This window comes from Symphodus melops (genome assembly GCF_947650265.1).
Source record: "Symphodus melops genome assembly, chromosome: 13".
NCBI lineage: Eukaryota > Metazoa > Chordata > Actinopteri > Labriformes > Labridae > Symphodus > Symphodus melops.
In genome coordinates this window covers 22,634,022-22,656,018 of record NC_136703.1, presented here as the reverse complement: position 1 = coordinate 22,656,018, position 21,997 = coordinate 22,634,022, and the positions used below count along the sequence as shown (strand labels likewise).

The window sequence follows — 21,997 nt, the reverse complement described above, 5'->3', positions numbered from 1 at the left end:
AAGAGGAGTCTAAAAAAATATAAAAAAGCCTGTCATCTGCCGGGTGTTTTGGGAAAAACAAAGTAAAACATGATTCTAATGTAAGCAGGTGTGTGATTGTGTTGCGGCGCTGACCAGGAAAAACAAAAGGAATAATCAAAGCTTTGGATTGAACAGCCAGATTCATTCAGACTGACTCCAGTCTGAGCCCAGTACAGCCCTTGTACTGACATTGTGTAACAGTTTGTCACTCCCTCTGTGTGTCTTTAGGACTACACTGTGTTTCACCTTCATCACTTCCCAGGTGGCCCGGCACAACTCTTCCCAACTAAACTTCCTCTGTCCTTCAGTTTTCCCCTGCTGGCTGTTGGGATCCTGCAGGTGCTGACTGTGACAGGTTCACCTGCTGTGGGCTCACCTGTGTTTCTGTAACCAGTGGAGGGGAAAGCCAGAGTACTACATGCCTGAGTGACTCACAGAAACAGCATGCCACACGGGGCCGGCATCCTGCTTGTGACACTGCTTAGCATAGCCCAGGTCCCACCCGAAGCTGGATGAAGAAAACTATAAACACTCTGAGCATGAAGAGCAGAACTCTAGAACTACACAGCAGGAAGCTTGCCACTAAACAAAGTTAGAAACTTAGATATGGTATCAGTGAAACCAGACCACCAATAATTGTTTGATGTCTTTGTTTTATTATCGTAAGTTGCAGCCAAACTCCGGTACACACAGTGTCAAAATTAATAATACACTAACACAAATGCACAGTACAATACATGTACAATACAGTACATGTGTTTGTGCTCTCTCTTTGGTTCACAGCTCGGGCTGGGGAATTAATCGAAATCGACCTTTGGAACAAATAATCGATTTAATCTCGCCCATTATTAATTATTTCATTTTGTCTTTTTCAGGCCAGAGTCACCGTGACAACACGTTTGATCCGCAACATTGAAGCAATGTCTGTCGTTTGGACACATCTCGTCTTTAGGGAAGACGACACAGAACAATAAGAAGTCAAATGTAAACACTGGAGAAAAGCAGTTAGCAAGAAATCCAAGTTATTTATGTTGTACTGTTTTAAAGAAGTTCATTTCTACATTAAATCTAAACTGTGTCGTTTTCGTTTTTAAGGGATGCTTTGATTTCAGTTCAAATGTTTCTTTGTTGTCCTTCAAACTGGAACTTTACAGTGCAGAGAAGAACCAGAACTCTTTGCACTGGCTCATAGTGCAGGAGGTAAGTAGTATAAGCAGATATAAATAAATGTGTGAAATTACTGTACAGATAATTATATTGCATGTTTTTTGTATGCGTTATATTGTCTTCACCACAAAATAGTTCAATATGCACTCGTTCATTAGAAACAATATCCCAGCTTTGATAGTGGAGCATATTGACAATAGAGAGCAAAAAACAAAAACTAAATAATCGCTCATTAATTGTAAATCGAGGTCAAATGTTTAATAAATCTCAACATTGATTTGAGGTCAGTCCCTGCTCACATCAGCTTATGGTTGAAAACATGGCTGAAGATCTGCAGTTCAGTACTTTGATTACCACTGATCATTATAATTACATAGTGTCTATTTATATCAACCTTACAGGTCAGCCCCCGCAGAGCACAAATTCATTTTTGTATTTGGCAGGACTTGATCAGGGTTTTGTCGGCAAACAGCCTTTAGCAGGTATTCATTGTCAATGAGCACCAGAATAGGTCCAATGTTCATTTCAAGCCTTTCTCATGCAAAAGGATGAAGCAATCACAGGCGTCATGCTTGAATGGAGAAAGGATCTGACATGAAATTGACATTTACAGCAAAGGCGAAGCCAACGTGCGAGGATACGGTCTCCAGGCATGCCCATTCTCATGTAAAATTGGTCCTTTCAGGTTTTTATTCTGCTGGTTATTTGGTAGTTGGGTGGAGCAGCAGCTTATCAAAGTGGATTCTCTGAGGAGGGCACATCTGTCTCTTGTCATTGGCTCGGCGTGGCATAAGGAGTCGAGTGTTTGTCTGGGTGAGAATGTAGATGGACGGGATGTGACGCGTGCCAGGAGGACGCTCAGACAGACGGGTTGAGTCCTTGATGTGCACAGGCTGAGCGTTCTGGTGCTCGGGCCTCTGGGGTGCTCTTAGTGTCACTAAAGGCTTTAACTTCCCCCCTCCCTCCATTTGCATCTTCATTCATCTGCAGGTCCACTGAGGTGCAGCAAGTCCCCGCTCAGCCATCAGTCTGCCTTTGCTCAATATATATGGATCACAGGGAAACGAGATCACAACTCCAGCTCTTTTTACACTCAGACTTTCTGTTTAATCGCCTCGGCTTCAGCTCTCACAACTTTGTCTTTCATGGTTTCCTTCGGGGAATCTGAGACTTCTTCAAAGTTTTTTTGTTTTTTTTCCTGCTGATCAGACAAGAGCTGCTCAGCGGGGTTTACAGATAAATCCACAGTGCCATCCTGTGGCCAGGACGGTCATTACAGCAGATGTGTAACTGTTATTGAAAACTAAGGATGAAAATTGTAGTTGTACTTTTGAGCAGTTTTAAGTGTCTTCTATGCAACCAGTGTTGTAAAAGCTGACACTACTGAGATGTGTCAGTGTTGTTTCATTTTAATGACACACACAGATCCTCAGGTACAATTAAAAAGAGACAGCAGAGAAAGGAGCACACTCAAACAGGTGCATAACTAAAGTTTAATCTGCACGCTGCTGCTCTACCAGATAATACAAACTGATTATTACCTGCAAGTACTGAGATAGTTTTATGAGTTAAACTTTGCAAACCAACATTAGTTCTTTTTGTATTAGCTGTGAGGAAGAAGTTAGGTGAAGACGTGCTGCTGGTCAACATAAGAGAGCAGTGAGAAGGAAGCCATAATGCTGTGCAGGGAGACGGCTGTTCTGTCTGTTCTGTTTCTATGTTCAAAGATAACCAATGAAATGCATTCACAAGCCTAATATGGTGAAGGTTTGGCGGAGGGGGGCCGACCGGCAGCCTCCCTCTGTACCGAGGCAAAGACCTCCAGAGCTGGCGGACCCTCTCGTTTAAAAACTTGCCATGGTTTTCCATTTTATGTGTAAGCTTTGTTTTTTATGGTTAATGAGTAATACATAAAAAAACTACTCAGAGTGCTTTCATGTAAGGCTCACTAGAAAGCTAATTTGCAAATGTTTGTGTTAATGATTCTGATGCATTACGCAGTTGAAGCAGAGGGCAATTTCACTAATGCGTGTGTGGTTAATGGCCTCAGCGTGCTCCGTCACACTCAGACACAGCCGCTGCGTGTCTCTAAAGTCGAGCCGAACCACACTCGTGACAGGTCGATTCTTCAAGCCTGACATTAACAAAGTTTGTCAAGCTGTTAAGAGATGCAGCTCAAGTGTGACTGATGGCTCTTTTGGCAGTCCACCATCACTCGAACATCACTTCAGACGAGAGCGTCTGCTGCAGAAACATGTTTACATACAGGGTGACTGGGGTTTACGCCACCTTTGTGTGTTTATTGGCATCGTGTCTGGCTGAATGTTGAGAATATTTATGAAGGCTTCAGAGAACACAAGAGCTCACAAAGGACTACATTTCACCAAACAAATAATATTCACACACACAAAAAAAAACCTGAACAATGCACAAAGAACAATATAAGACACATTTCAGAAAACAATAGACTTCCTAAAAAAAAACAACAGCGGGCTCGGGAAGTCAACAGGCAGCAGCCGCCATGCTGGAAAGTGGAAACGCTGTCTCAGTCAACCTAACGACAGGCTGAGAGCCAGAGATGGGGCGGAGTTTAACCCGGTTCACAAACCGCTACATGGCGCCCACCTGTCAGTCAGGTCAGCTACGAACAAAACAATCCATAAGACACATCACTTGTACAATAGTTATTTGAAAAAATCCCCTCACGTTCAGTGTGTGCCCACGAGGACAACAACTTCTCTTATTGGATCTTTTTACGGTGGCGTGTTTGTGACTTCCAGTGCTCCCTCCACAAACTGCAGGATTGCATACTTCTTCATTGGCTTCATTTTTCAACACCAGAGGTTGCCACTTGGTAGAGCCAAGAGGAAGTCGTCATCATGGAAACACTGACACATCATATGAAACTGCAAGGAGCACAGAATGAAGACCCACGGGGGGAAAAAGAACCTTATTTATGGATCAAAGCAGCGACAAGAAACTACAGAAAAGACTTTTCTGAATTTGATTCAGCTACCGATACAGGAACTAAAGCTCCCAAGCAACAGCTTTATTTTGATTTTTGATATTAATTTTCCAGGACTTGGACCTGAGTCTTGTTTATCTACTACATCTTCATCTATTGGCTTTATATGTGAACAAAATGTGACTGACAAAACACTCATGAAGAACACTCATGTTTTTTTCAGGGTTTTTCAGGGTTTTTACAGGAGGTATCTCTTTTCTTTGTTTTGCAACAGTGCCACCTAGTGGTTCATGGCTGCAAAATACCAGTAAGGCCACCCAGATTCTATCTTCTGTCCCGTAACTTGTAAATTTCGAAGCATCTTCCTCCATAATACTACTTTCTGTGGAACTAATGAGGCAGAAGTAGAATTTAATCATGAAATCACAATCCCCTCCTGAGATGATAATTGGATACACAAATATTCAACTCCACTATTTAACTGAAATCCTGAGCTCTGACTTACTTACTGCAGTCAACATTTTTCTCATGTGTGTCCTTTTTCTGCCTCTAGGTTTAGTATGCAAGCTTCTCAAAATTAATGAAGTAATTGTACAGCAGCTATCAAATTATGATTGTGTAATAACACTCACAACACCCCGATGACATGTTGCACGGCGTCATGCGGCTTCCTCCCGTGCTGTACTCTTCTAATGAGTTCCCCCAGCGTTGCACCACACTGCGTTGTTTTGCATTGTCTTGTCTAATTTCCCCGCTGCTACTGAACGGCTCAGTGTGGAGCTGCTATCTGCAGTCATCACGCTGCCGTTTTCATCTAATAAGAAGACAGGAGAGCAAACAGTACCTGCCGTTCTGTTTAATGAGTTGATGGGGGGGATGAAAGATTTAAAAAATAAAAAATAAAAAACACTGATGGCGCTCATTTGCATTTCTGTCCAAAACAAAAGCTGCAAATCAATCTTTGTTTTATGACATGTATTCTCAGAGGGAAGGTCAAATGTGTCATCTTTTCAAGTGTTGTCTTTCTTTGCCAGCTTTGGTTTACTGGTGTGTCTACGAAACCTGAATTAAATCCTTCCTTCCATTCACACAAAAATAATCTAAAAGATGAGTGGAAGTGTCACCGTGCTCTTCGCAGAGCCGTGAAGTTTCCCATATCCTGTATCCTCGAAAAATGTTTCGGACATTTAAAGTTGACTTGTAATGCAGACTTTAAAACTCCCAGTCATGTTTCAGAACATGTTCAGGTCGTTGTTACATTTCGGGCTCTAACAAGTCCGACGTGCGGTCGAGTCTGCGGCCACACATCGGAGAACATGGCTGCTACTGACTTCGAGTCACATTCGTCGGATACAGCCACAACACAAGGATTTGTTTTTGTTTTTCAGGACCGGGCATGAGCATGGATCAGAGCACTCACACTTCAGTCCAACGAACTTGACTTTGAGCGTGAAGCGTGCTTTGACTCCTTACACGCTGCATAGTGTTTGTGCGCCCTAAGAGACAACAGCTTAAACAAACCGTCCCAGGCAAGAGGGTGAAACGAGGACTTGTACAGACGTCACTTAAAGATAAATAAGAATAAGCTGAAATGCAAACTCTCAGGTTTGACAGACTGAAGAGACAACGTGAAGAGTGAAATGAGTATACAGGTGTCATGAAGAGACCAGATCGGCCTTTCCTTTTGTCAAACAAAAACGTCTCATCTCATGTACGAGTTGACGTCTCATTGAGAGATTCACTCGACCGACTAAAAGACATTTAATGTTTGCGACCGTAGTGCCAAGGCCGGAAAATTCAGAAACCTCTGAGCTTAGCTCACAGTTCTTTATCATACCACAAAGGTCAATTCATTTGAATGAAACAAGGGTACCGTGAAATGAAAGCACTTATTACATCTCTAAGATGTTAAAGAGAACTCACAACAGGGTAAGCAGGGTGAGCTGCATTTTCCATCAGACACGGGGTTGTGACTTAATTTAAATCTAAATAATTAACCAACCTCCAGTCAGACACGCAGACTCAATAATTGTATGCCATAATTAATTACCAGAGACTGTTCCATTATTGGTGCATTTAATTGCTGGTGGACTTCTGGAATGAGACAATATGGCACATTAATTAAAATCAGCTATCGGTGGTCAGATTTGCCCTGTGCAACTTTGTAAACAAAACCTGTCCAAAGACAATTCGCTGACATGGCACAATCAAGATTTATGATTCCCAGGCTGCAAATGGGGTTTGTTAATGAAGCACAATAGGCCCCCCCACGTCGGGCTATAAAATTCATATGCTAAACGCCAACTGTTATCGCTTGATCAATGTCAAACAGAAGCTATTTAAATTTCCAGGAGTGGTTTTGGTTCCTCTGTCAACTTCATTCGCTTAGATTGTTCCTGCGAGCCCACAGCCCATTGGTGCAAAAGACTTTCATCACCTTCCTGCTTCATTATCATTTGAACACCCCAAGTTTACACCTCGGTTCATAAAGGTTACAGCTGAATATTCTCTAAGGGACCGCTCCTCTTAAACGCAGGCGAGTGTTAAATGACGAGGTCCCGAGTCTCAATGAGAAGATAACCCTCCGACAACACACAATTTGTCTCAATAGAATGAAACCACCGGGCGTGTAAACAAATTTAATACATAAATCCATCCTATCTCAAACTCCTAAAAGAGACCTTGTTAATTAAACCAGCACGGTCAATGAATGTGCAAGAGGTGTAAAATTAATTTCTGTGGGAACTTGCAATTACAGGGATTGAGATACTCCATTCAAACAGTACCTCTTTTATATATATATATATATATATATATATATATATATATATATATACTATGAGTGTTAATTATTTGTAACAATATCCAGAAGGTCACATTAAAAGGTAAAATAGGAGATTAGAGAAACAGCCACCTTGAAATGTGATAAGGTAAGACTGAGCAGTAAGAAAGGATTACTTTGTAACCTAAAGGGTGTGAAAGGTGTTTAACAAATCTGCCCCTGAGCAAGGCACTGAAAATATTTGTGACCTTAGGGACTCGGATATAAATGAAGATGAGACCTACTTCCCACACATATGACCTAATGACCTATATACATAATAATAATTGTATCGGTATGTTTACAACTGAAGCGAGAACATCCACATTCCTTACAAGTTTGTCCTAACAGTAAAGTAAAGTGTGCCAGAGTTCCTGTTAGGTTCTCCTGCAGCTCCATTTCTGCTTTTGAAGATTTTCAAATATTAGGTGAAATCTGGCAAAATAGGCCATCATGTAAAACAGGTGAGATGATGTTGGAGCATCATAGGTCTTTAAAATATCCCAGTGAAACACGATGACTGATCTTCTATAAAAGGAGGGGAAGTATTTCAAGTGATATCTAGGTCATTGCTTATTTAAAAACACAGAACATCTGACCCATTTCAGATTAATGTCAATAATTTAAACACAAACACAGAAAAAAAAATATTACCCACGTACAACAGGCTACCGTTTATACAGACTTACAGACTTTAAGTTACTGGCTTGTTTTAACTATTTTCTGACGCACTTTTTTTTCTTTACATTTTAACATCCTCTAATTTAATTTTGCTCTGTGGGATTTTCCTCTGTTATCCTGATTTGCTGCTGTACCACTGTAAATGTCTCCGCTAAAGGATCATCTTATTTTATCTTACACTCTAAATGCACATCGGCAACAGGAGCTGATTTAATGTCCAACACAATAAGCAAACATGCCTACCGCTTAAAGTCTGCTAACGTAGCCTGTTAATGCACTTTATAAACCAATACAACCGCATGAACGTGATAAAGTGAAACTCCACTTGAACAAGCAGCAAGCATGATCAAACTCAAACTCCGGCTGACCAACAGTCACCTTAAGAGAAGTTTTACACCGCGGTGGGTGCAGCAGGAAATATCAAGCAACAGATAAATTATGAAAACAACCTGACAAAACAGAAACTCCTGAGTAACGACAGCAACAGCAAGCAAACACAATCCAGAGAAATGGGAGTCAGAGTTCGTTTTAAACTTACCAGGGTGCTGAGAATCCAACGTGGGTATTTTTTTTTTTTTTCGCATTTAGCTCCCAAGCTACAATCACCGTGCACCTGCTGGTTCTCCCATACTTCCTGAATATGGATTACACCATATATCCTCTTTAAACCATGTCAGGGTGCTTGTTTAATGATAGCACACTTCATTCATTCATTCATTTATAAGATGGTCAAAATGATTGTGTAGCATTCAATAAAAAAAAAAAAGGCCTCTTTACATATAGTTTATTTTATTACAACCTCAATATTATTGACAATGCAAAATGTATAAAAAATAGGATATAATTGGCTGAGAGCTCTCTTCATGGGTAATGAAGGGATTAAAAAGATAAAATAATTGCTGTAGAGGGAAAAAGCTTTATTAGAGCCTGAAATGTTATAAAAGAAATGTAACAAAACCCAAAATGTAAGAACTGGTCTAAAATGTAACAAAATGTTGAGCCCATAACGTCGTATTTGTTCTCCTGATAATGGATAATGGAACTTTACTGAATTTTGGGCTCAGCATTTTGTTACATTATAGACCAGTTCTTACATTTTGGGTTTTGTTACATTTCTTTTATAACATTTCGCGTCATTGTTGCTTTTTGGGTGGTTGTTGCATTTCAGGCTCTAACAAGCCTCAGTGCAAACACTAAGAACAACCATCTTTAAAAAAGGAAACACAACTTCCTCATGATGGCAAAAAAAACAACAGTCCCAACATCATCCTTTCAGAAAAAACACAAAATAATTCAGGACATCTGATGACCTACATTTGTATTTGATCGTTCATAGACATGAGAGGTATGACAAGATAGTCAGGCATCTTAACCATTTGACAATGTTTTAAAAAAAAATGTAACCTTCAAATTCCTAATTAATTGAATCCAGCTCAAGCAAAGCAAGGGGCTTTCACAGACACTCTGAAAAACAATGGAGGGGAAAAGAAACAGAAGGGTGAGCTGCAGGTGATGAAATTAAGCATAACCGTACACATTAAGTGATGAGAGACTTTCCCTGTGCTTCAAATTAAACCTGATGGCCATAGAAACCTTGTAATCACTGGTGGTGCCAATTTGCTGTGGAGAGGAAGAAGGACGAGCAGAGGAGCAGATGTGTGCCAGAATACCTCAGGAGGATTTCTTAATAGCCTAATGAATCCATTCATGCATCACATGCATACCAACACACTGCACACCATGCCAGAAACCACAAGCCTTTGTCATCTGCTAAACAAACACAAGTTGTTTGGCTTACATATTTCTCTTGGTTGAAGTCACTCTTCTGGCGTCGCTGGCAACAATTACAACCATTGTTTTAGCTTTTGTCTTCCTTATGAAGAAATACCTGGAAACCCAACAGAGTTTATAAGAAGTCAAACTGCTGATGGTGTCCAGGTTTTCTCAGGGTCTCGTGAGACTAAACAAGTCTGCTGGGCTGGCTTTACCTCACAGCTGTAGCCATGCACACTTTCCGGTAATTACAAGACCATTTCTTGTTCTGTGACTGCCCCGTCAGCAGGTTGTCTCCATGGTAACTGTGAGAGGTGGACAAACTGTGGCCTAGAAATTCCTCATTATCTACTTTTGTCAGTCTTTTGAAGGATCTCCTGTGCTGGTTTATAACAGTACTGCCAGTAAAGTCAAGTGATACTGATTTCTTATTAATTCCCAACCATAAAGTGAAAAAAAAAATAGATATGATGTTTCCTTCATATCTTCTCCTTTGAAAAATTCAAAACAGTTCCTGTAAAAGAATAAAAATACAGCATCATTTCCATTGGCTCAAAGGTCAGAGTAAATAGGTTGGTGAAATCGTCTTGTTGTGTCCAAACCAGTACCTGCTCTAGATCCAGCTCCCCATTCATGTAGAGGGACAGCTCCTGAGTTTCTTTCTCTGCCTGCAGACAATAAAGACAATTTAAAGTCAAACAGACAAAAGCACAAAAAATAAACGGTCTATCTGTAACTGTATATCTAAGGGAATATAGCGAATATGACACAAACAAATGTTTTTTGGTAAACTATTATGAAGTCACTGGTTAATCATTCCCTAAAGCATTATGTGTGTGCTTTAAATATGACAACATTTAATATAAATTAGAATCATGTTGCATCAAAGAAGGTCTGAAAGTGTCATTAAAAGCCATTAACTAAAGCCATCAATTAGAATATATATATATACTCTTCCTCTCTTCCTCTCTCTCTCTCTCTCTATATATATATATATATATATATATATATGTGTGTATATATATGTAAATGTATGCATATATATATATATATATGTGTGTATATATATGTAAATGTATGCATATATATATATATATATATATATATATATATATATATACACACACACACACATCCCTTAAAGTAGTATACTTTACTATACTAGTATACTTCTTCTTCTCTTGTTGTTTGCAGATGACCGGCCTTAAAGTGCATAACCACAACGTACTGTCCCCTACTGACCCTTCTCCACGTGTTCTTTAAATAGATCATATATAAATATTTAATAAATAAAAGTGTGGCATAGACTTTTGCCATACCTATTTTCTTCCCTTACAACCACTAAAAGCCACAGTATGACCCAATTTCATAATCATAAGGAGAATGTATTATGTGTTCAGAAGCATGACCTTGATTTAACTTTATTTGTTGAAGCATTTTATGTGTCACATCAACTGTAATCCCTTGTGACCTTTCTGGTTGCCCTTGTTGAACCAGATAAGATGACAAAAGCTTTGCCAAGAGAGGAATGTAGAAGTAAGAAAGCTATTTTGCTTTTGAAAGGTTTTATAATCCTGTCCTAAATCCCTGACATTAGAACCTTTAAGAGGTCTTTGTGTGTGTATGTGACGTTATGAAAAGCAGCTGCAGCTACCTTTGCAGAGTCTCGCTGCTCTTCAGACTTTTCTTGTGCAAACAGAATAGCATCATGGACAGAAAGGAAGAGATGACTGCTTGCAATGTTTCCGTCATCAAAGGCTCCTCCAGCCTTCAGCTCCTCATACACCTGGGCTGCAGGCAGCAAGACAACACATATCACACGGGAGAGAAACGAGGGATTTTAACTGGACTGTCATTTGGTGTGAAAAGAGAACTGAATGGTAAGAGTCGTGTGCTTTGCAAAGAGAAGACGACTGGTTTCATACTGAAGTGTCATCAATCCCACTTTAAAAAAAATCTACAATTACCCTTAACATCACTGGAAAATAAAAGCAATGTGCACACTGAGGGAATTGTTGAGAAGTGTACTGTATATGTCCCCATGCAAATGTACTCTCTTTACTCACAGTATAGCAGTGTCCTTAACAGATCTTATGGACTTAATTTGAATAAATGCCTTGTTCACTGTTGCCATGACAACTGTTCTGTAAAGTTAACAAGTGTGAAAAGTCATGTAAGACTTTACCTTGAATATTTGCCAGGTATAATTTTATTCCCAGCGTCGAGTAGCTTGAATTCATCTGCGTTGGAGTAAAAGGAAAAAAAAGAGGAAGTTTACAGACGTGGAGGAATCAAGATGATTTTATACACCCAAAGGCTACTCCCAAAAAAAAAAACAATTACTCCTCAAAAAAGGTTCAGTAATGAAGGCTGGGGTTCGAAAAAGGTTTTATGTTAGAGCTCTGTAAAAAAAAAAATAAAAAAAAAATAAAAAAAATGAAAGGTTTTAATTACTGGATCAAATTTCAACCACATTTAAGAAATTACAATGATCTCTTTTACTTTAATCTAGATTGATCTATTTTCTCACTTTGTTTCTCTCTGTTTCTTTATGGTCCATATTGAAATGTCTTATTGTTCATGCTAATGGAAGTTAACTTATCATTTACCATCAGCTGAAGCAAATCATGACCTTGTTTCCAGCTAGAATTAACTGGCCAACAAAATATTCAATTTGAATAGAGTGTGTATTCACAAAAGAGAATAAGGTACGTGTAGTGATGTAGAACTGCTAAAAGAAGCTGGTCTAATTATAATAAATTATAATAATTATAATAAATAATGTTAGCTTACCCAGAGTAATTGACAGATGAGTATTTATATGATAACAATAATTATTTATGTTTATCTTATTTTATTGGAAACTTCAAACCTAAAAGTGCTGAATGAAGAGGAAGAGGAAGTATGTAAATAAGCTTTTAACCTTAATCAAGACTTTGAGGCCCATCAGGTCGATAAAGCAGACACCTGCCAAGTCGAGTATGAGGGTGTGGAAGGGCAACTCAGGCTCTGGCATCTCCTTTGACAGCTCAATGTCACTAAATCCAGGGTTGACAAAGCTGATGGAAAGTCGGTCATCTTTCAAGTCAAAGTCCTTTTGCAGTTCAAGCTGAGATATGGTCTACATTTAGAGGATGTAGATAAAAAATAAGTGTACAGAAAAGGACCCAAGTTGTATTTAATAAATGTACAGTATTTAACTGGAAATGTTGATGATATGTGTGATGGGGATTTGTGTCTTCTTATGAGTTATGAGGTTAAGCATGAGTGGCATATCTACATGATTCTACCTGGATCTTCATGTCAACCATAGAGCTTAGATTCTTCTCTCTTGTCTCCTTGTCCTTCTTCTCCTTTTTCGCTCTCTCCTTCTGTTCTTTCTCCAACAACTTCCGCCTGGCCAGGATATGTTTTCCAGGGTCAAACCCAGTCTAAATGTGAACATTAACACATTGAAAAAAGCTGGCAAACCTTCAAACATTTATGAGTAGGATTTTCTTACAATTTTGGCAGCCCTTTCGACAAAGCATTTGGGTCACGTTTGTGTGGATCCTTGTATGTCTTCAAACTACTAGGCTTATTTTACTACATAAATAAGCTCATATTATCCCTCATATTAGGTTTAATTGAAAGAAATGTACCTTTTTGATGACCCTCTGGCGAAATATTTCGGCATTTGCAAAATAAAGGGGAGAGCAATAGTTCAAAACTTTCACACCCTTTATGGACATGCCCTGTGGACAAACACGGAAAAAATAAGATGCAATTCCTTTTGTGTGAAACAGAAACTCAAGGTGAATAGTTTCATACCTTGCTGTACACCTTTGGGTTTTTGTAGATATCTGTAGCCTCAATCTGAACCAATGCTGAACCATTACGACTGTGAGAAAATCATTACGAAAATGAGACACAAAGTTCATTTTAAACAATGTTTTCATTTTCTTTGACAATGCTGTTTTACTCACAATTGTGTCCTGAATATCACCACCAGGATGGAAAAGCCCACTCCGACAGCAACTCCATAAGGCAAGCCGAGTAAAAATGTGGACAAGAACGTCACCACCCACACACACTGGAAATAAAGAACAATAGGCTTAGATAAAATATGTAGCGAACAACAGTTCATTGTGCTGCAATATTGCTCCCATTGATTAACCTACAGAGTCCAACTTGCTCTTCTTCCATAAGTAGTATGGATCGGAGAGCTGTAGGATTGGGGTCTTCAGGTTGACTACAATCAAAGCTCCAAGCACTGACTGGGAAAAACAAGATTCCATTGGTCTCTAATCATACACAGAGTTTGCACTAAACTTCAATTCATAACCCATTTTCTAGTATAAGTACCTTTTCCACTTACTTTTGGAAGTGGTCCCAGGTAGACTCCCAGTACAAGAAGTGTAACCATTACGACCATCATCACACAAAAACTGGCTAACTGTGAGAGGGCAACAACGCAGTTTGAGATATGTTTTTCTTTTTCTTTTCTTTATGTATTTTCACTTTATAGAAAAAGAAAATATTTCAATATGACTACAAGCAGCAAATCACTGACCTGTGATTTTCCACCAGCGCTGTCCACGGCCATGGTCACAGCGAGGGCACAGCAGATCACGTGGATTTTAAAGAACGATCCAAAGAAATTGCTGCAGCCAAGAGCTAACATTTCCTGTTCAAGAAGATACTTGTTTTATTTACAATATTTTAACAGAATGCACGTTTCAAACATTTAAAAGTTACACTGTTATTCCACCTGGTTAGCATCCATATCGTAGCCATGCTTTGTTGCCAGTGTCCGTGCAACAGCCAAGTTCATGATGTAACCTACAATTGCCAGAGAGAAAGCTGTGCTCAGCAATTCCCCCCACTGACTCACAGTTGGTAGGATTGGTGCTGGGAATCTGGGAAATACACAAAAAATATGCATCTCAGTAGTATAGTATATAGTATGTAGACTGTGTTTAGTTTTGCTAACCTAGACGACAGCAAAACAACACTTGAAGAATAGCATTTAACTCCAGAAACAGAGCATAACCATAGAGTAAAATGGCCACCACATGATTATGATGAATCCTTTACCCCAAAGAAATGTGTCCCACTATATCCATGTGGTATTTCTCAGGTAGATTCAAAGAGCCTGAAATGGCTGTCGCCACCACAACCTGTGCAGAACAGGAGGAAGAAAAAAAAACACGGCTGAAGTCCAATATGGTCATCACCAATCTGCAAAAGAAATCTGAACAACTACACAAAAAATTACAAAAAATGACTTACAACGACGATCTCCACAGGTATGGGAAAGGGCAACTTGTGGCGGTAGCGGGCATTTAGCTCCTTCACCACAATCAGGACTATGATGCTGACCAGAGCGAATACTAGAGATGCTACGTTGGTATCAGGAAGACTGCGAAAGGTTTCGATGAGCCTCTGTGACAAAAATAGATTTCAAATTTATTTTCATTTACAGATTAATGGAGACTTTTGTTGTACTTTAATCGCTGTATGAAAGAGTCACTTACATATATAATGGCCAGTGGATTACTATGAGGTGAAACATTGATGTCAAAGATGTATTTGAGCACTGAGATGAAACCTTGCAGCGATGCAGCCGTCATGAAGGCTCTGATGAATGATTCTGACAGATAGATGGCTATGAAGCCAAACTGCATGAAGCCAAGGCTAATCTGAACAGACAGAAGACACTCTCAATGTGTCTCCTTTTATGTAGTTGTACTATTTCAAATTGAACTTTTAAAGACCTACATTATAGAGCTATGAGTACCTGTATGATTGCAGTGAGACAGGCCAGAGTTCCAGATATTCCCAGTCGGACCTCATCCATCCTGTCTCTGTCCACTATTGTAGCATTTAGAGTGGCATTGAAATGACTGAAGTCCGACTCTGGGGCCAGACTCGAACATGCCATTCCCACCATAAGGCTGAGGACAGCAAACGTACCTACACAGAAAAATAGTATCACATCTATTTTCTTTACAACTAACTGGGTAGAGTCAGGCAGCGGATCTGTGCTGTGCAGCTCTGGCAACTTATCACTGTCATCATAGAAAATCTCTGCTGATAAATCACTCTGATTTACCCGGTATCAACTGAGGTGTGGTGCCCATGAAGAAATAAGGGATGAGGGGGAAGAAAGACGAATAGAGACCATTGACAGTAGGGAGGTTTGCCAACAGGGCAAATGCCATTCCTGCAAAAAAGATACCCCTTTATGTAAATGTCAAATAAATCATGGCTGCGTATAGAGAAATACAAATACTGGAGCCAATACTGCAGCAACAAGCATGAGTCAGAGGGAAATATACAGAGGCATCAAAAGAGAAGGTTGGACTGACCTTGGGGAACCTGAATAGTGCCAGCACTGACCCCGCTGATGACATCAAGCAGCAGGTTTTCTTTCACTTTGTATTTGGGGAGCCAGCTCAGAATAGGCAGATGTCTGAATAATAAGCCCTTCAGTCTCTTCACAGAGCATCTGACAAACACAAACAGTTCGCCGAGTTGTTAGTCAATAACAAGTCTGAACATCATATGGGGTCATAGCTACAAGGCTGTTCTCTGTTTGATCATTACACAAAGCTGTCGGAGGAGGAGGTGTGTGTGTGTGTAGGTGTGTGTGTGTGTGTGTGTGTGTCTGTGTGATAGGAAGACATGTAGTTGGCGTCGACTGTGCAGAGAGATTGTGATTAGGTACCTGAAAGGTTTCTTCAGTTTCTCTCCGACAGGCAGTTGTCGACTCTTCTTGTCAAACTCTCTGTCGAAGTCCTCGAGGTTATAAGCGGGCCTGTCAATCACATAGCGCGGGCGGTTCTCTGTCATGGCTATGACATATTGAAGCATATTAAGAAGACAGATAAGTCAGAGTTGTGCTGTGACCTCAAGGACAAGAGAGGAGAATCACATCGTAATGAGCTTTATATGTGTTTAAGGGTCATAAAATTACAAATGAATCATATCAAGATATCACCAATACCATTCGACTTAACAAGTGGGCTACAAATGTTAAATATTGAACGAATTCCCAAATGAAGTGGTTGTACAGCTGTTGAAACAGGGGAGTTTAAATTCTATGTTGTAAACGTACATTTAAAGTGAAAGGTTTTGATTTGACCTTAAATAATGGAGGTTCATTATCTGCTCAACACAAATTTGTGGTAAACAATTAGACATTACAACTAACAAATGTAATAAATTGTTCTTCAGGTGTTTTTATTTTATTTGCAAGTTCACATTTCTCCACAAGTTCGTAAATCTTCTGTGCAACCTCAACTTTGTAACTACAACCTCACGATTTCACTTCTGCGGGTCGCAAATCACATCAGACAAGTACATGACTTTTGGCACATTCTTGCCGCGTTATTTGTGCCAAAAGTCACGTAAGGGCGTCTCCAGCGATGGCTCAACCAATCAGAACGGAGAATGGAACTCCTCGACTCCAGATAACAGACAGTAAGTTTGAGAAAACGGTAGGTGAATATCTTTATCATCCAAACAGCGTTTATAGTCTGTATGCATCACAACATGCATTTGTTCAGCTTTTGATGATTTAATAACTTTAGACTTTAGTCAAACATTTAACTGAATGTGACTATGTGTCATTTAAAAACGAGTTGAGCAAACAGAGCTAGCGTTAGCTTCATATTTTTTCATGGAGGACGAACTTTATTCCTGTCAGCGTACTGTGTATTATGGGCTTTATTAAACGTTTTGTGGAGAGATTTTACACATGAGGGGAGGTATTTGAGGTTTTAAAGGGTTAATGTTTGTAATACAGGGGAAAAAGTCTAAAGTTGTTTCAGCCGTTCAGTGAAAATATTCAGTGAAATATTTGAACAGCGTTGAAAGAAGTCGCTGCTCTGCATGATTGAATCTGGTTTAATCTGAACTTCATCTCCCCAGTGGAAATGACTTGTAACAGTTTCTGTGTCTTTCGTAGATCATCTGTCCATCAGTCAATGTGGCTGAATGCTGCACAACACGCTGCAGCCTGTTTCACTGGGAGCTGAATGAAGCCACACACACACACACACACACACACACACGTCAAAGATTCACCTGAAGTCCACGGCTAACATGCCTTTCTATTCAAAGGTTAGTATGTGTGTGCCTACATACATACATACTGCATGTGTTTGTTATTCATTGTTAGTCACTGCCATTATTGTTGCTTGATTGGTTTACCTATATGCCAATAATCATCATTATAATACTCCTACTTATGAAGCACGTTTAAAATCACAAGTTTACGAGGTGATTTGAAAAGTTTAACAAACAAACAGATGAAAAGTAAGGAGCAGATCACAGCCTCACAGCCTCCCCAGGCTGTCACGGTGAACACCAAACAGTCAAAGAATGTCAGACCTACTGCTGTAAACTACCACTTACCCTGCTATCATGCACCCATGTAAGACTATAACTATTTTTATTTTCTATAACTTAATCATGAATAATGTTTCCTCCTGATCAATATATGCATCTAAAGCTGAATTAATGGATAACTCAACATCCTATCCAATTTACTGTCATTTTTAATGCATTTATTGCAATTAAGAAAGGGGGGGGCAATTCAAGAAACTATGTTCACCTGTTGTTTGATACAGGCTGGCCTAAATGTGATTGGCGTGTGTATAATATCTGCCGGTAAAAACATGCGGATAGGCCCTATTCCTTTTTAGAATCAACCAGAGAAATACTTTTGGGGACACCGGTTACCTAGTAATCACTATTCAAATTCTGACCTGCGGTGTCACAAGTCCTGCCACATGTCATTCTCCACTCTCTCTCTGTCCCTGATTAAATAATAAATAAATGATTTTCTGATATTCATAGTAAAAAAAAAATTATGTTTTATATGTTTTTTGAAAACATTATTTTCTAGTAAAGAATGTCTTCTTTTTTTTAAAACATTTGATGAGCTGTAAACAGGATTTCAGTAAAAGTTATCAAAATATAGGGGGAAAAAGTGAAAGAGAATCAGACTTTTAAAGAGTTTCAGTTTTAGTGTCATATCAAGAAGCTGTGATCTTTGTTAATGTAGAGTTTCTTTACAGCACTGACCTTATCGATGAAGCAGCCACCCAGATTTGTGAATGAGACTATTGTTTGACTCCTTTATAAAAACCTAAACACACATGGATAACGGAGCCCGGATAAAGATCCTGCTGAGTTCTCACATCATCCAATCGGACTTTCTGCGGGGGACTGAAAGGAGAAACTCCAGCTGAAGTCCAAGTATTAGATTAGAATTTGTTTTTTCTTTTCTACTGTGCTCACTCGAGCTCCTCCTGGAGATATCAGACGTTTTGAGACATTTTCTACCTGTGTAAGCCCTGATATGTATTCTCCTGTGCAACTTCTGGGTGGAGCCTGTGAGCTTAATGGAAGAATTTATACCCATCCTTCCTATCAAGAATGTCTCAGTCACTTTCATTGCTCATTCATAAGGGTGCCATCATTCAAGCAAGGCAACATGGTGTAATAATCAACCAATTCAACTTTAATGGGATCAGTTTTTATGTACATGTAAAATCCAAACATTCATCCTCTCATCGTGGACAGAAATCAACTGAACATGTTTCATGGTGCGCATTAAGCCTCTTCTATCTCGACTCACATAAACAATACTAACTGTAAAATCAACGTTACACTAAATAGTGCATTACAGAATTAAAAAAAAAAAAAAAGTAGGCTAAGAAAAACATGAGAAGTAGTTAGTAAGAAGTAAAGTAAAGGACATGTCCCCCGCCCCCCTTTGTAACAGGATTTGTGTGCAAAACAAGGGTTTCATTATCAAAGACTAAAGTGCATTTATTCATCAAATCCATTTCTTTCGTCTTCTCTTTGTTTGCTTTGGTGGACTGTTCAAACTTTTAAACGGACTGTTTCTCGACAGAAGAAAGCAGGACTCCCCCTAGTGGAACAAAGCAGAAACAGCACAGCCTTTACAGGGCAGCCTTTTCTTCAGTTTGTCTGAGGAGTAATGCACGAGTAGAGAAGGAAAGGTGAAGTAAAAAAGAACGACTTAAATAAAATAAAAAGATTTCTCAAAGTGCATCAAGACATTAAAGGGAGCTCAGAGAGTGATTTAATGGAAAGTAGGACAGTCAGTGTTTAGAGATGAAACTATTCTGGGATTGAAAACTGCAACTATGAAAAAGCTCATTTGGGTAAAAACATTCAAGCATCTTAATAAACTTGGTCTACCTAGCATAATCTAAAAAAAGCCTCAGGAAGGAAGGTTTTGATTTCAGCGTTCACTTTGACAACCTCGATAAAAAGCCTGTTACAGTGATTTCCTTGTAAGCGATAGTTGTTACAGAAATAAAAAAAAACACAATAACAAGATAAAACCTGTTTGAAACAACACCTCTCTGTTTCCTCCATGATCACCATCATTTGGATCGTTTCCTCAAAAGCAGCAGAGCTCGTTGACTTCTCACGACTTACAGAAACACGATGTTGGTCATTAAAAGTAGTTGAACAGGTAACAATACAAATACAGAGCTTGTTAAACAACACTGTGGTAAAACAGTTTGCCGACTTTTAAATCTAGCCTCGCCTGCTTTTCCTCCTCTCTGTAACTAAAGCTCGTTCAGCAGCTCCAGCTTAAAACCCTCAAAGTCCGTTTCAATGTGGAAAGCACCCACTAAAAATCACTGAGGATGCTGATGTCTGCAAACTCCTGACGATATCTGTGGGAGTATAGAGCCAAGAGGAAGGACCACTTCAGAGTCAGGAAGCTCCACACACAGGCCAGGTAGAGGCTCTTTGGGTCGGTGGGAGCTGTGAGGCAGAGAAAACAGAAGAACGATGAATTCACGCTCGTTCTCTGACACGCTGAAACGGCTCATCTTGAAAACGTGCGACATCAGTCAGAAGATTACATTGCTCATGTACGATGGCGAGAGTTAGGAAGGTGACGATGGCGGCCACTGCCACAACCGAGAAGAGCATGCCGACAGCGATGAAGAACTTGAGGCCTTTGAGCCAGGTGCGCCAGAAGTCCTGCAGGTACATGATGTGTGTGACAAGAGCCCAGAGCGCCAAAACTCCTGCAGAAACACAAAACACACTTTGACAGGCAAACATAGCAGTGACTATTTTTTATTTCATATTTTACAAATAAAAATCAACTTACAATGCGTAAGGGCTGCTACTGTTCAACTTTAATTCAAGTTAATGGATGGGGGGGAGGGGGGGGTCCAGACGCTTAGTCCTTCTCCGTTTCTGTTTTCTCTCCTATTAATGGTTAATTCCTTTTCTTTTTTGTTGGTTGACTTTTATCGGCAAACTTTAGTTTTCACACCAATAATACATGGAAGGACCGTGAGTGCTGTCGGATGGGGCCCCTAAGGGTTGTTTCCTACTGTCATTGCAAAATTGTGAATCCTCATGCACTCCCCATACCGGTCTGGGGCCCCAAGCAGTCGCCTGCCTGCCTGCCTGCCTGCCAGGTGTTTTACTTTCACTTTGTTTCACATGTATTGTATAATTGTGAATGTACAACAAACAACAACACAGAGCCGTCTCCATTAAGCACTTTGTAAAAATGAAAGCACTGACGGGGTTTCTCCAAATCAATAAACAAACAAATAAGAGGTGATAAAGTCACCCAATGTAAGGATGATGCATCTCCACTGATTGTTGATTTATATTTTTCATCAATACTCTGTATTATGTCGATGAATCAGAACAGGCCCGAGAATATAACAAAAAAAGGGTCAGCAGCTTATTAAACACAAGGAATTTCACATGATAAAAATTAATCACATTCACTGAAAATTTAATTATAGACGGCAGTAATTCATTCAAGTAATTATAATGCATGCTGTGGGAGGGGATAAGCCCCCCCAAATCTGGTCATATGCAAAAATGTGACCAATATCAAAAGGACTAATCCAGCAGACACAGAACAATAAACAATATGTTGAAGAGAAAGTGAGAATGAAAACATGAGAGACTACGTAGAAAAAGGATTAAGTGTCCTACATTTAATCAGGCAACAATACAAACCTGCATGTCACAACATCACCTGAGAGGTATTTGTAAAGGTGTGTGAACATACCTGACAGGCCTCCCATCGCAGCTGTCCATGGCTGCTTGTATGCAATGTTCCAGATCAAGAAAGCCGAAAATCCCACCAGGGTGCCAAAGGTAGCGTAACCTATGCTAATGTAAACTCTACTGAATGCCATTTTTTGTTTAATATTACCTCCTCCGATGTAAATATATGTATGTAAGAGGCGTTGCGAGATCAAACCTTGTTTTTAAAAACGAAAACAGAGCGCAGCTAACAGCTTACCGATGCCTCCACATTATGTAACTAATATCCTCAATGACAGGAAACAGGAGGACTAAATGAAAAGTACCCTCTGCTGAACGACGCCTGCCCCTGTCAGCACAACCAGCTTGAGAAATAAGTTGGTGAAGGGGGGATTACTCTGCCCAGTACAGCCCCCCCCCCCCTCCCCAAAAGAAACCCCACAGACACAGATTTCGTGTATTTTTTTTTTTTTGCTAGCAAACAAGTGTTTATCTTTTGAGTGCTACAAAGA

At 39.7% G+C, this 21,997-nt stretch overlaps 2 protein-coding genes across 2 annotated transcripts; both read right to left on the bottom strand.

Moving 5' to 3' along the window:
- Nucleotides 1-9,166: 9,166 nt before the first annotated feature.
- LOC306833998 (solute carrier family 26 member 9-like) lies at nucleotides 9,167-18,563 on the bottom strand. Its single transcript, XM_079359710.1, has 21 exons — nucleotides 18,501-18,563; nucleotides 16,138-16,264; nucleotides 15,779-15,918; nucleotides 15,523-15,633; nucleotides 15,208-15,383; nucleotides 14,945-15,109; nucleotides 14,700-14,852; nucleotides 14,505-14,587; nucleotides 14,179-14,326; nucleotides 13,977-14,094; nucleotides 13,786-13,859; nucleotides 13,589-13,684; nucleotides 13,394-13,500; nucleotides 13,239-13,308; nucleotides 13,070-13,162; nucleotides 12,719-12,859; nucleotides 12,352-12,549; nucleotides 11,614-11,668; nucleotides 11,083-11,219; nucleotides 10,037-10,096; nucleotides 9,167-9,942 (listed from the first exon to the last, which is right to left on the bottom strand). Exons 2-21 carry the CDS (start codon nucleotides 16,260-16,262, stop codon nucleotides 9,931-9,933), a joined length of 2,262 nt encoding a protein of 753 aa, XP_079215836.1. The 5' UTR covers nucleotides 16,263-16,264; nucleotides 18,501-18,563; the 3' UTR covers nucleotides 9,167-9,930.
- Nucleotides 18,564-18,918: 355 nt separating this feature from the next.
- On the bottom strand, nucleotides 18,919-21,959 carry slc48a1a (solute carrier family 48 member 1a). The gene is made up of 3 exons (XM_079359711.1): nucleotides 21,508-21,959; nucleotides 20,327-20,494; nucleotides 18,919-20,225 (listed from the first exon to the last, which is right to left on the bottom strand). Exons 1-3 carry the CDS (start codon nucleotides 21,635-21,637, stop codon nucleotides 20,089-20,091), a joined length of 435 nt encoding a protein of 144 aa, XP_079215837.1. The 5' UTR covers nucleotides 21,638-21,959; the 3' UTR covers nucleotides 18,919-20,088.
- Between the last annotated feature and the right edge of the window lie 38 nt (nucleotides 21,960-21,997).

Excerpts from the sequence above, each read along its gene's own strand:
- slc48a1a (XM_079359711.1), bottom strand. The coding sequence starts at position 21,637 with ATGGCATTCAGTAGAGTTTACATTAGCATAGGTTACGCTACCTTTGGC. Across the intron at positions 20,495-21,507 it reads TGCGATGGGAGGCCTGTCAG|GAGTTTTGGCGCTCTGGGCT; the intron begins GTATGTTCACAC and ends GTGTTTCTGCAG. Across the intron at positions 20,226-20,326 it reads CGCCATCGTACATGAGCAAT|CTCCCACCGACCCAAAGAGC; the intron begins GTAATCTTCTGA and ends TCTGCCTCACAG.
- LOC306833998 (XM_079359710.1), bottom strand. The coding sequence starts at position 16,262 with ATGACAGAGAACCGCCCGCGCTATGTGATTGACAGGCCCGCTTATAAC. Across the intron at positions 13,163-13,238 it reads ACCCAAAGGTGTACAGCAAG|GGCATGTCCATAAAGGGTGT; the intron begins GTATGAAACTAT and ends GTTTGTCCACAG. Across the intron at positions 11,669-12,351 it reads GCCTCAAAGTCTTGATTAAG|ATGAATTCAAGCTACTCGAC; the intron begins GTTAAAAGCTTA and ends ACTCCAACGCAG.